This window comes from Limulus polyphemus, unplaced genomic scaffold (assembly GCF_000517525.1).
Source record: "Limulus polyphemus unplaced genomic scaffold, Limulus_polyphemus-2.1.2 Scaffold252, whole genome shotgun sequence".
In the NCBI taxonomy this organism is placed as follows: Eukaryota; Metazoa; Arthropoda; class Merostomata; order Xiphosura; family Limulidae; genus Limulus; species Limulus polyphemus.
This window is the reverse complement of record NW_013665862.1, coordinates 285,408-297,750: the sequence shown is the minus strand read 5'-3', so window position 1 is coordinate 297,750 and position 12,343 is coordinate 285,408. Positions and strand designations below refer to the sequence as shown.

Sequence of the window (12,343 nt, the reverse complement as noted above, 5' to 3'; positions counted from 1 at the left end):
GGTTCACATATTCAGCCTTCTTTTATGACTCAATCAAACAAAATTAACAATTGTCTTGTCTCCCAGGTTGAAGATCATTTGTGTTTTTAATCTTTTAAATCTCCTTTTTGCATTAACTTCAGTGCTTAAAAAACATAATTGATCAAGAATGTTCGATTCTACAAATATGTTTCATTAAGTGAAGAGTGGAACTGTGCGCTTAAAGTTAATTAAATATCATTGATATAACATTATTCAAATATATAAAAGCATATTAATTATTCTTCATTGCGTTATTATAATACTTATATTTCGTTGAAAATAATAATGCAATACGTTTGTACAAATCCTGTTTCAAGACTTCAAATTTGATATTAACGAGACTCGTGACTACTACTCTAATTTTAATGGAACACAGCTTTGTCAAACACGCGACGTATATTACGAGGCTTAATATTATCGGATTTTCTCGTTCATCTACTGTAAGTTTCAAGAGCTCGTGCTCATGAGCATACAAACCAAAGATGCTTGCATTGGCTGAGAACAGTACTAATTAATAAATTATCAATAAGGTAATTCATGACTTTATCATCATTGTATGTTAATTGCTATTTAAATATAAGTGACAATCGAATAAAAATTAGCAAAAGACAAATGGGGTTTGCATATTTCCTACGATATATATATATAAATACTCGAATCAATTAGCCCTGCTCCTTTCGTACATACACACATATTCTTCCTCATTTTAATGAGGATGTCTAGAAAATGACTTTTCGGATGTCAACTACAGAAAAATATAGAAAGAGATTGAATAGAAGCTAGCATCGATTTCGAAGTGTATATGTCCCCAGGAAGAAAGATGTTTCCGCCCTAAATATCGACCCTATTTATAACATGGACTATTTCTTGGATGTAACAGACCGAGGCGGATGTTGTTACGTCCACTTTAGTCCTTTAAAGATATAAGAAGGATAGTGCTGGTCTAAATCAATGTTAAATAAAATGTTTTAGAATTTGAAATGTTCAATAAAAAAACACTTAATCAGGGTTTTCTGAATGCAGGTGATATCACCACAGATTAGAAAAGGTCTAAACAGACGTTAATGCATGGCTATTTGAACTTCAAGGCATGATTAGATCGTTGTTTGAAGTTAAGCACAAAGCTACACAATGGGCTATCTGTGCTCTGCCCACCACGGGTACCGAAACCAGGTTTCTAGATTTGTAAATCTTCAGAGCATGAATAGGAATGCAATAGTATAAGTATATCTATTTTGTCTTCAGCTGTATACTGTGAGGTATTTAGGGTATTCTGGTCAGTCAGAAGAACGTACGTACGTATAATTCAGTTGATTTTAATCCTATTATAGAAGTAATACTTTTATTTTTGCAGGGAGAAAAGAAACAATATTAGACACGTCATTCTCAATTCTGTGCGTATTTAATCCTACAGTGAAGTGTCAAAGTACTGTGGTCAGTTGAATGGGTATGTACACAAGAATTCCTATATAAAATCTGATTTAACTAACAAATAACAGTTGCCTTAATTCATCTCTAAATAGTTCAGCTGGAGAAAGACGTACAGCCCTAAGGGGAAATAACTTTCGCGACAGATTTAACGCTCAGCTATCTGTATTATTGATATTATTTTTAGTTTAAACTCCATTACAAGCAGTTTGGTAATAAAAGTCCACTTAGATGAGATCGGATAGAGGTTTCTATTAGGGTTAGGTCATATATTATTATTATTATTATTAGTTCGAAAACAATGTAGTCTTGATAATATAAATTTTCGCCAACACTACATTAAAATAAAATATTGATTAAAGTTTTTAAATAATTTTACAATATCAAAAGTACATTTTCAATCGACCTGGTAACAGAAGGTGTGATTTGGAGTGTTCAGCAATTAAGTGGTGCTCAAACGATGTCCTCACTTTAATAAAAGATGAACCAATGTACTTGTGATACTATGATGTGATCAACACTCATATCTAACTGCTTAGACTTAAAGATTACTGTTAATTTCAAACTCAAAAATATTTTTTTAATGTCAACATATAAATGAAGGGATGAACTTTCATGTTGATCGTACACCAGGTTTTAATTTTAGAATAAATACTCTTTATAATGTAGTCGTAACTAGCTGTCATATATGAAATTATACAGCAATAAAAATATATAAGATTATATACTGTGAGACATAGCTACAGTATATTATTAAGGTTTAATTACATATAGATAAGATATAGTGATGACAAGAGAAAAATGTTAATTGTACGCTTTTCTTTTTACTGTACTCAAAATATGAAAAAAAAAAAAATGCCTTAACCAACCACTTATAGAACTTCTTAACACCTTACCCTAACATTAAAGACAGCTGACAAAAATTTCTGGAAAACTGTATTTAATGTATCTTTTCATATGTAAATTGAAGCTATTGAGAATAGTACAGCTCAGATTATTTTGGTGAATTTTGGTTACACAGGAGTAGAAAAAATAATAAATAAAATACAGAGGCTTTTGAGTTACTTACCTTTACCGCGCCCAGTGACAAGACTAGAAGCCAGACTGCTAACCTTGGGGACCACATAACAAATGTTATGTGTATTCTGTGTCTACGATGCAAAAAAACGAAGAAGAGTAAACGTTTTCGTATCGACTTAAAACTTCACTTTGCTATCAATGCATACTATATGCTACATTTCAGAAAATAAAAGCAGGAAGAAAACCAAACACTATGTTCAATCGCGACAAACGTTTTCGAGCTGCCAGAGTAATTTTATACATGTAAGAGCAAATAAAAGAGCATGATTTAATAAAAATTATCAACCAATCACCTAAACGTCTAAGTTAGCTTTACTTGCGACAGAAATTAAAGCTAAAATTACAATAAAATATTAAAATACTTTTTCGTATGATTTGTAAACAATGCACAAACATTCGATTTTCAACCTTATCTGACCTAAGTGAGAATAATATACACACACACACTTCTTTTACCTTAGTCTTTGTCTAAAATCGTTTTGTTATATATAACAAACTAAAGTCAAAATATATATTTACTAATCGACATTACATTAATTATAACTTGAACAGCTAACATTTAATGTTAGTTAAACAATTCACATTGTTTTAATGATTAATAACATTTTTAAAATGTTAATAATGCGAGAAATGCAAGCCAATAGTACTGCTTATACTGTCTATAAAAGTTTAACTTAAATTCGTAAATAAAAATAATATAGATATTAATCGTTGCTAACTCTTTCCTGTACTTTCGCGATTTTAACATTATTTCCCAGAACAGGTACTATGGTAGACAACTAGCACTAGGTATGCACAAAAAGGGGCCCTTTTTCACCTTACCTCGAATCTGGTTTTCTAACGAAATGGCGCCTGACTATTGCGCCTTGATGTCTCACTCTATATAAAGAATTATTTCCACTTAAATTAAAATAACAAAGGAAACCAGATGTGTATGAACCTAATTTAATAAGACAAGAAGTAGCTCATATATATATATCAAAGTAGTTTAAATATATATAGGTCTTTCAGGAACACTTACCTTTGATAAACGAGAGAGAACACTAAAAGATGTGGATGATGTAAATCCCTATCACAACTCTAAGAACTGCAACTTACGATGTTGGACCTCGCGTCGATATATCACTATTAAACAGAGCCACTAGATGTCGCTAAATTTTGCAGATTTTTTTTTTTATAGTAATATAAATATTAGTCACTAGAGGACAGCATATATCTAAAGCTTTTTATGTGATCTGAGCGATTCAAATAATAAAGAAAATATAAATTAATAACAAATGTTAATACGTCATTGTCATATGTAGATTAATCCACAAAAATCGCTCAATAAATCTTTTAATTTCATTTTCATATTAAAATAACTGAACTTCTTTTATATATATATATATATATGTATACATACTTCAAAGATATGGTGTTGTAATGTACTATGTAAAATACACCAATATCTTCTGTAACGGATGCCCTATGTTAAAACGATTTGAAATGGACAACTTTTCGATTAACTAACGTGTATCTATGAGTTTAGGTCAACTTCACAATGACATTAAAAGCAATATAGATAAAATTTCACGAAACTCAATTTGTTAAACTATTATTTATTAATAATCTTTTTCATTTTTTACAACAAAGAAATTACGCTAAAATTAAACTAAAATATTCATTAATACAAATTCCATTTTCGAATTCAATCACGAGGAATCCACCTTGAAACTAATAATGCTTGGAGACGGCTTGAATGAGTAATGAAGAAAACTTTAATATAAGTTTAGAATAATAGCAAACGTACAACGTTTCGACAAGGTTTTTTCATCATCAGGTACGTGTAGTTTACACTGACACAGATATCCATTTTATGAACAAAAGTAATATTTTAATATCCATATGTCATACGTTTATGGCACCACTCTTGGTTTAAGATAATATGCTTTCATTTCGTTTATTTCAATAACGCCAGACGAATAAATCACTATGCATCGTTGAACGGAAAAGCTGAAGGATAAATCCGAAATAACATACAAAATTGAAATTATTGCTAATTAATATTTATTTATGAATTTGTAAAAACTATAATAAATCTTTCTAATTATCATTAGGCTAGGTGTGATCAGTGATTAGCATGCTCAGACTGTGAAGCTGAAGGTTCACATCCCGATGCCACACAAACGCACTTTGGGAAAGTGAGTGCTATATCAAAATAACGGTCAAATACCACATTCATTTAGTGATGGATATATACTGTTGATTACCTACCATCTGTCTAGTATATCAACTTAAAATTAAAGACAGCTATGTGTAACTTTGAGTAGAATTCTAAAGACAAATAACAGTCATTTATAGACCCTATACATTATAATTTCTAATTCGAATAAAATATGGTATTTTGTTTCTCACTGAATATTTCACGAATTTTTCTCTTTTGACAATATTCAAAAATAATTTATTATTGATATAAGCTATAATGCTACTTAACGTAATATAATGTTTTAAGAGAAACAATTATCGTTATCTTTACGATAACTGATTGTAAGGGTAAAAATTTACTTCATTATAACAAGAAATTTATATTATTCTTTTTTGGCGTTTTATTTGTGTTTAATGCTTTCAATAGTTTATTTGAAGTCAAGCACAAAGCTCCACAATGGGTTATCTGTACTCTATCTATCCCGGGTATCGAAACCCGATTTTTAGCGTGATAAGTCCGTAAACATACCACTGTGCCACTGGAGTGCTTGGTGTTAAAAGGTTCAAAATTTCTGATACATCATAGAGCAATGGCCTGTAAACAGATTGAAATATTTTAAAGTTTTTATGAATTTTATATTCGCGTGTTTGTTTCTTTGTTGTTAAACATAAAGCTACATAATGGGCTATCTATTCTCTTCTCACCGCTAGTATTGCAACCCGATTATTATTATTGTTTTTTGCAGTAGGATTCCGAAAACGTGCCACTGAGGTAGGACGGGGGTAAGTTTAATATCAAGTTTTTCACGTAAGCTTGACTAGAGTAGGGAATGGTCAAAATAATGTCATGAAAAGAAGGAAACATTATTAATATTTATCGTATGCTTCGTGATTTTTTAATCTCTAGCCTTTTCAACTTTCAAGCTAGTTAAGTTGAAGGGTAAAGTAATTAATTAATATTAACTGTAATATAATAAAATAGTTATGTACTAATACTATAGTATAGAAACCTGATAGTGATACTAATACTACTAATAGTATTACTAACTAACTTGTACTGCGTAGTTGGGAGTTGCATATGCCTAATATTAACCCTACGACTTATACTGTTATAGTACGTTTAGGCTAAAATTGTACAGAAGTACAAAAATTATAGCCTTAGTAGTAGTATGTTTTTCCACAAATGCAGATTGTATATGTAATTTATTACAACATACGGGTAACAAAATACCGTTTAGTACTCCAATTTAAAAAGATGCCATCTATTAATAACACATTTCACTTTTCAGGTATAGTTTCTTTCTAAGCAGACAAAATTAAACTCTTCAGTATTTCTAGCTTATTAAAGATTTGAATAAGCTAGTTAGTTCAACAAATTCTTAGCAAATGACCTTTAATTATAGTAAGCTTAGGATAATGCAGATGTGAACCTACTCAACAGCATTAATGAAGAAAATAATCTTGGCATAGTGTTGGTTAAATCATTCAGCTATTAAGCTATTATTTGGCTAACAACATAACTAATAGACTCTTACTTTTAGGATGTATTTACAGGCACATTGTTTACAACTCACAAAGGGGCAATTACTAGTTGACCCTCGTTTGGAATACTGACAACAGTGAAATAACAGCAAGTTTTGTTTTCTCAACTTAAAAAAAGGGGTAATGACTTTTAAGTTATTATAAAAGGCTCAGAGGGCCACAACAATGATTCTAGGGATTGAAGAGTTATTAGCTAATGTAATGGGCTGTAGTCAGTAGTATACCTGCACTGTAGTAGAACTTAAAAATAACACTTAGTGAGTTTAAAATAGAAATCGATAATTTTTCGAAATTGAAAAATAAACTTAATATAGGGTGTGTTAAAGTTTTTACTTTTTTTAAAGCCAGTATGCAGGGACAGTCTTGGAGTTTTAGGAAGTTTTGAGCAATATTCTGAGTTGATGGAGATCTATACTATACTACTTCCTAGAAAGAGGAAGTCCATGCCTTTCAAATAGCTGCTAAGTTTCCTAATTTACTTTAAGTGTTTTTTTGGAGGTATATTCATCTGAAGGTAATTCTTTTTATTGAAAAATCTTGATGGAACGTCATCTTCCTGAGATGATGATTTAGGTTTTATGTGGAGCTTAGTTGACCATATTCTTTAAACCAAAACTAGGGATGCTTTTATAAAAAATTTATACCTGTACTTATCATAAGTCCTGATGAAGGCAGTACTATAGAAGCTTGTGTGTTTGAGATAATGAAAGCTAGGTGATTAACTTGATTAATCAATATAATTGATTACTTTTGAGCATCAGTTATATTGATTAGTGTCAAGTAAAGCAATTGATTACTCAAACTTATGATTAAATTGATTATTGTTAAGAAAATAATCAACTAATTGAAATTATTGTTTCAGATCATAACTTTTTCATTTATTCTAACAATCCAAGTAATTGAAATATTACCTTTTGATTTCCTGTTATTATTTTCCATTAATTCAGTGTTGTTCATCCTAATTGATCAGTGTTATGACTCATGAAAATAATGAACTAATCAGAATTAGTGTTTCAAATTATTACTCATTTTGATTAATTCAACTATCCAAGTCTCTTGAAAATAATTGGCTAATTGAATGTAATCAATTGATGAGCTTTATGATTAATCAGTTATTAAGTTCCACTAATAGCACATCTTTAATGCCAGTTTTATGTCTGATGAATGTATAAGTTTTAGAATTTTATTGTTTAAAAAAATAGGAAAATATTCTAAGATGTATTAAAAGTGTGTATCTATGGAGATTATACATCAAGATGTTCTTTTCTTGAAGCAATAACACTTTTGGGAATGTTTTTCTCATGGGGACTGTCTTAAGAATGGTACAGTCACCCTTTGCTTATTTCTGTATCAGGTCATGGTTACAGGGGAATTTTGATTTTGTTGTTTTATATGTCCTAAAACTTGATTAGCAATGAAATTCTTAATCTTGCTTTCACCTGATTGGTGTGTTATGCAGATTTTAGAGAGGATTCTTGTTGATTCTGATTGGATATGTGATTGTGAGTTAATCCTCCTTTGTTCCAAATTGAGAATATTGTTCAAAATTTTGCTCATTTCTGCAACTTTTATATATTTTTTTCTTTTATTCTAAGGGCTTTCTTTATTTTCTTAAGTTTCCAGTGTTGTGAGGGAATGTTCAGCTATTGCATCTGTCAGTATCATTATTTAATATAAATAAGAAGAAGCAGATGCCAAAGCTTTGACCCTAATGGACTTGAGGTAATCCACTAGTAACAAGAAGGGATGTGGAATTTTTTGAAAAATTTGTCCAAGTGACAAAATGCTAAAAAAATTACTTTTTCATCTCCTTATTATACAAGACATAAAAAAAGAGAGAAAATAACTTTTAAGATTTTGCTTTTATTTGATAGTGAATATGATGCAATTTGAACTTTAATTCTGTCTACCATTCTTTGCACTAAATTTACACCCTTTCATAATCCAGATAACACATAATACCTTTTAAAAATGTTAAAAAATTATTAAAGGAAGATTTAGTATTTACATGTTTACACTCCATGGGTGTTCCTCAGAAGCCTGCTGAAGGGGCTCATTTAGGTAATTTTACATGGGTCCCTTCACCTGTTGAGTGTGGGATTTTAACTATTTTGTGAGAGGAGGTAAGATATCATTATCGGAAGTTATATATTTTCCTATGCTGAAAATATATTTCCGATAGATATTTACCTTCTCTAACACTTCCCACCCTTCTTTCCCACTTCTGGTGTGTTTTTCATGCCTAATCTCGAGGTGAAGATTGGGTTCCACAGTGTAACCCTAGTCAGCTATGCTAGGAGGGTGTGTTGCACTCCTATTGGTGGAGGGTGGTCACATGCTTATTTGTATGATACTGTGCAGCTGAACCACAGGCTCACGAGGGGATAGGTGGGAGTATCATGGCTAGTGGTGAGTGAAAATTCTGCATTTTAAGGGCAGTACAAAATGAGAGAAGGTAAGTAGCTATTGGAAATATATTTTCAGTGTAGAAAAATATAACTTTAATAGACTTGGCAGAATTTTAATGACAGCTATAGACTAAATGATTCTAATATAATTCTATATTTATAACAAACAATGTTTGAGAATATGTCAGTGTGATAATTTCATTATAAATATTAAAAAATAAAATCTTTATTTTTCACACACAACTTTCTTTTACTACAGATTTGTACTGCTGCTGGGTCATGGCAGGATCCACATCAAATGAAATTCCTAATGTGCAGGAAAAAACAGAAAATCAAACATTAAATTTGGATCAAGTTGTTAAGGAAAACAGCCCAACTTCAGAATCAGTCGTAAATGAACCTGGCCTTGCTTCAAATAACAAATCTCACAGTAAGACAAGAAAAACAATTTTTATTCCTGATTATGTTATAAAACAACTATAGTGATTTTTACAGTTATTTAATGAAAAGAAAAAATATAGAAACTCAGTCACTGACATGTTTATTTTTTGCTTGAAGTATAACTGATTTAGCACATTGCCAACTATCTATTTCTAATTCTGTAAACTTTTCATTAATTACTAGCATCCACGTAATAGTACTTGTATACTCTAGTTGTAATATATAAGATTTGTAATGTCATTAATTACTAGCTTCTACATAACGGTACTTGTATACTCTAGTTGTAATATATAAGATTTGTAATGTCATTAATTACTAGCTTCTACATAATGGTACTTGTATACTCTAATAGTAATATATAAGATTTGTAATGTCATTAATTACTAGCTTCTACATAATAGTACTTGTATACTCTAATAGTAATATATAAGATTTGTAATGTCATTTCTTCTTCAACTGTTACTGTCTAGTTGAGTTTTTCATTCTTGAACTTGCATTCATTTGCTTCATGAACTTTAAAAGATAAATCATTGCTTGAACTCTGAGTTATCAGTTCTGTAATTCCTTGAGTCCTTTTGATGGCTCAGAAGTTAGCTTGAGGGCTCTTATAATGCTACAGTCCAATGTTTAATTTCTGTAGTGAACACAGCACTGTAGCTTTGTGTTTAAAACAATAAGACAAATAATTTTTTGGAAGTAATATTTTTCAGTTCTAATGTGTTGCTTTTGAAATTGACAAAGTTTCTCTGCTTGTAGATAACCATTATCTGCCCAAAAGTACTGTTTCATACCGTAATTGTGCTCTCAATGATGGACTTCCTGTTTAGCAGCTTAAGGCTTTTCTTAGAGCCATGTAGTTCATTCTTGCTCTTACATACTGATCTTCTAGGGTTTAGGTGCTTTTCACTAAGATTTGGGGGGGTTTTGCTTTGGGAAATTGAGACTTTCTGGCTCACTTTGACATTTTCTTACAGAAAACTGGTAAAGGATAATTGATGTTGCTAAGCCTGTTGTTTCAATGAGTATTTTTTTTATTTGCATTTCCTAAAACTTTCTTATACTTTTTAATTTTTGTTTAAAGGTTATACTTTTCTCTTTTGAAGGGTTTGGTCTCATTGTTTTTGTAATTAGATGATTAACTAGTATCCTTATCACTTGATAGACTCTGCTGTTATTTTGGGCTTTCAGTCACAAAATGTATTTCTGCATTTACACAAAAAACAGATTCAAATTATAAGATTAAAAAACATACTTTTTGTTTATTTGAGCTTTATAGGCCTAGTATAACTTTCAGAAAATAATTACTTCAAGAGACTAATACATGGTATTTCCACAAAATAATAAAACTGAAAAAAAATTAGATTTTCAAACCTAGATCATATCTTTTGTTGCTATATAGAATTTGTGTTATGACCAAGTACAGCTTAGGCTCATTAACAACAAGTTGTCATACATACATACATATCTATGAATGTGACAAATTTCAATGTTTTAAGCACATCAAAGCCAACTTCTTATGCAAATTTCCCTGCAGCTAATGCAGTTTTCTGTAGAACATGCTTAATCTCTGATGGCACTGTTTAGAGGTACAGATTATAAACATTTAACTTGAATGAGTGTTTAGGATAGTACTTAGTCTTCCAGGGTCTTCACGGACCCCAAGTATTTTGTAAACGTTGGTGCAGACAGATGGAAGCACATACATTTGTTGTTCTCACTAGTTTCTATATTTGACTAGTTTGTGTTAAATTGTTACACTTAGTTTAGGTGGTAAAAAAGAAACAACTTATAATATTCAATGTTCATTTATTGATTAATAAAGGAAAGGATTTTGAGTGTTAGTGTTTTTTGTTTCCAAAATAATAGTTTATTATTATTTAAGTATTTTTAAATTAATTTTTTATGATGGAGTCAGCTTGGACCCTGGAAGAGTGACTATGGAAAATTTGTGCAGAAGATTAATGCAGGGTTAAATACATAGTAAGACAGCAATTGGATGGTCTATTTTGCAAGGAAGAATTACAAAACTACTACATTTACCTTATCACTATGGGCTTCAAGAATACAGAACTGTTCTTGTCTAACTCCCTATGTACAATCAGAGCTGCAAGAATAACTTGATTAATCAATTTTAGCTATTATCCATGAGTACCAGTTAGTGTCACCTAAAATAATGAACTAATCAATATCATTATTATTTTTCATTAATTTGATGTTGTTCAGTGTAATCAGTTAGTATCATAATTTACAATAATAATCAATTCATCTTAAACTTGTAAGTTGTATACAAGCAGAACACATGCAAACCATCACACACACTTGTGACAATAGAAGTAGTAATAGTTTATATTGGAATTACTTGAATAGTTTGAAAATAGTAACAATTGGAAACACAAATTTTGGGTGTGGCTGTTAGTTACATAACTAGATGTTCGTGTTTACCTTGTATATCTAAATAGTATAGCTTTATCTTAACATATTGCTTATTTATTACAAGCTACAAATGCAAGTGTTATTTAAGGTAAGATTGTTTTAATAAAAAGTTACAACAAGTTAATATTCATTATTATTTAATTGCTCAAAATAATACTAATTTCACTGTATTGTGAAATAGAAAGAGATTGAACAACGTAAAACAAATGAAACATTATCAAACACAATCAAAGTGAGTGTATTTTATGAAAGATAGCAACTTTACTGGAGACTGAAAGGAGAAATCTTAGAAAGAGCTGTTGGAAGTCAGTGAAAATGTAGAATGTGTTCCAAACTCAGAAAACATAGTATTATATACACAAGAATATAATGCAGTTCCTCCCAGGGAATGTGCACTACCCATGTCACTTTTGGTCATTCCCATCCAATAGAAGAAGTTGTATCATTAAGGCATTATCTGACCCACAAGATGGTGCATATGTTACTCTAAGGCAGGACTTTTTATCTGGTGGCTTACAGGCCCTAAAGAGAGAGAACTAAGCGGTCTGCCAGCAGGTAGCAAAAAAAGATAAAAAAAATAACTAAGCTAAATATAGAAAAGCAAACACACATCATAAATTAATTTGTCATTAAGACCTGCAGAGTGTTTGTAGGGACTGTACGAGGCCTGTGAGAAAAGTATCCGACCTTTGGCCGGGGAATAAAAACTGGCATACTTGGAGCGTTGGAAACCTTATCACCCTCAAAGTAGTCTCCTTGGGACTCCACACACTTCTCCCAGCGGTGCCGCCATTGTTGGAAGCATT

General features: G+C 30.8%; 2 protein-coding genes across 8 annotated transcripts in view; one reads left to right on the top strand and one right to left on the bottom strand.

The window, feature by feature from the left end:
• The window catches only part of LOC106478809 (follistatin-related protein 5-like), a 144,184-nt gene extending 140,528 nt beyond the window's left edge, over positions 1-3,656 (bottom strand). For 2 of the 4 annotated variants that reach the window (XM_013939379.2, XM_022382478.1), the window contains exons 1-2: positions 3,551-3,656; positions 2,519-2,600 (exon numbers count right to left, since the gene is read on the bottom strand). In XM_013939379.2, coding sequence (XP_013794833.1) covers positions 2,519-2,575 — 57 coding nt within the window. In that variant the 5' untranslated portion in view covers positions 2,576-2,600; positions 3,551-3,656. Of the gene's footprint in view, positions 1-2,518; positions 2,601-3,550 lie in introns of those variants that run through there. The other 2 variants (XM_022382477.1, XM_022382479.1) reach the window with 2 other exon arrangements.
• Positions 3,657-5,239: 1,583 nt separating this feature from the next.
• Positions 5,240-12,343, top strand: part of LOC106478807 (sodium/hydrogen exchanger 9B2-like) — a 36,861-nt gene continuing 29,757 nt past the window's right edge. For 2 of the 4 annotated variants that reach the window (XM_022382472.1, XM_022382470.1), the window contains exons 1-2: positions 5,240-5,496; positions 8,923-9,093. In XM_022382472.1, coding sequence (XP_022238180.1) covers positions 8,943-9,093 — 151 coding nt within the window. In that variant the 5' untranslated portion in view covers positions 5,240-5,496; positions 8,923-8,942. Of the gene's footprint in view, positions 5,497-5,542; positions 5,654-8,922; positions 9,094-12,343 lie in introns of those variants that run through there. The other 2 variants (XM_022382471.1, XM_013939377.2) reach the window with 2 other exon arrangements.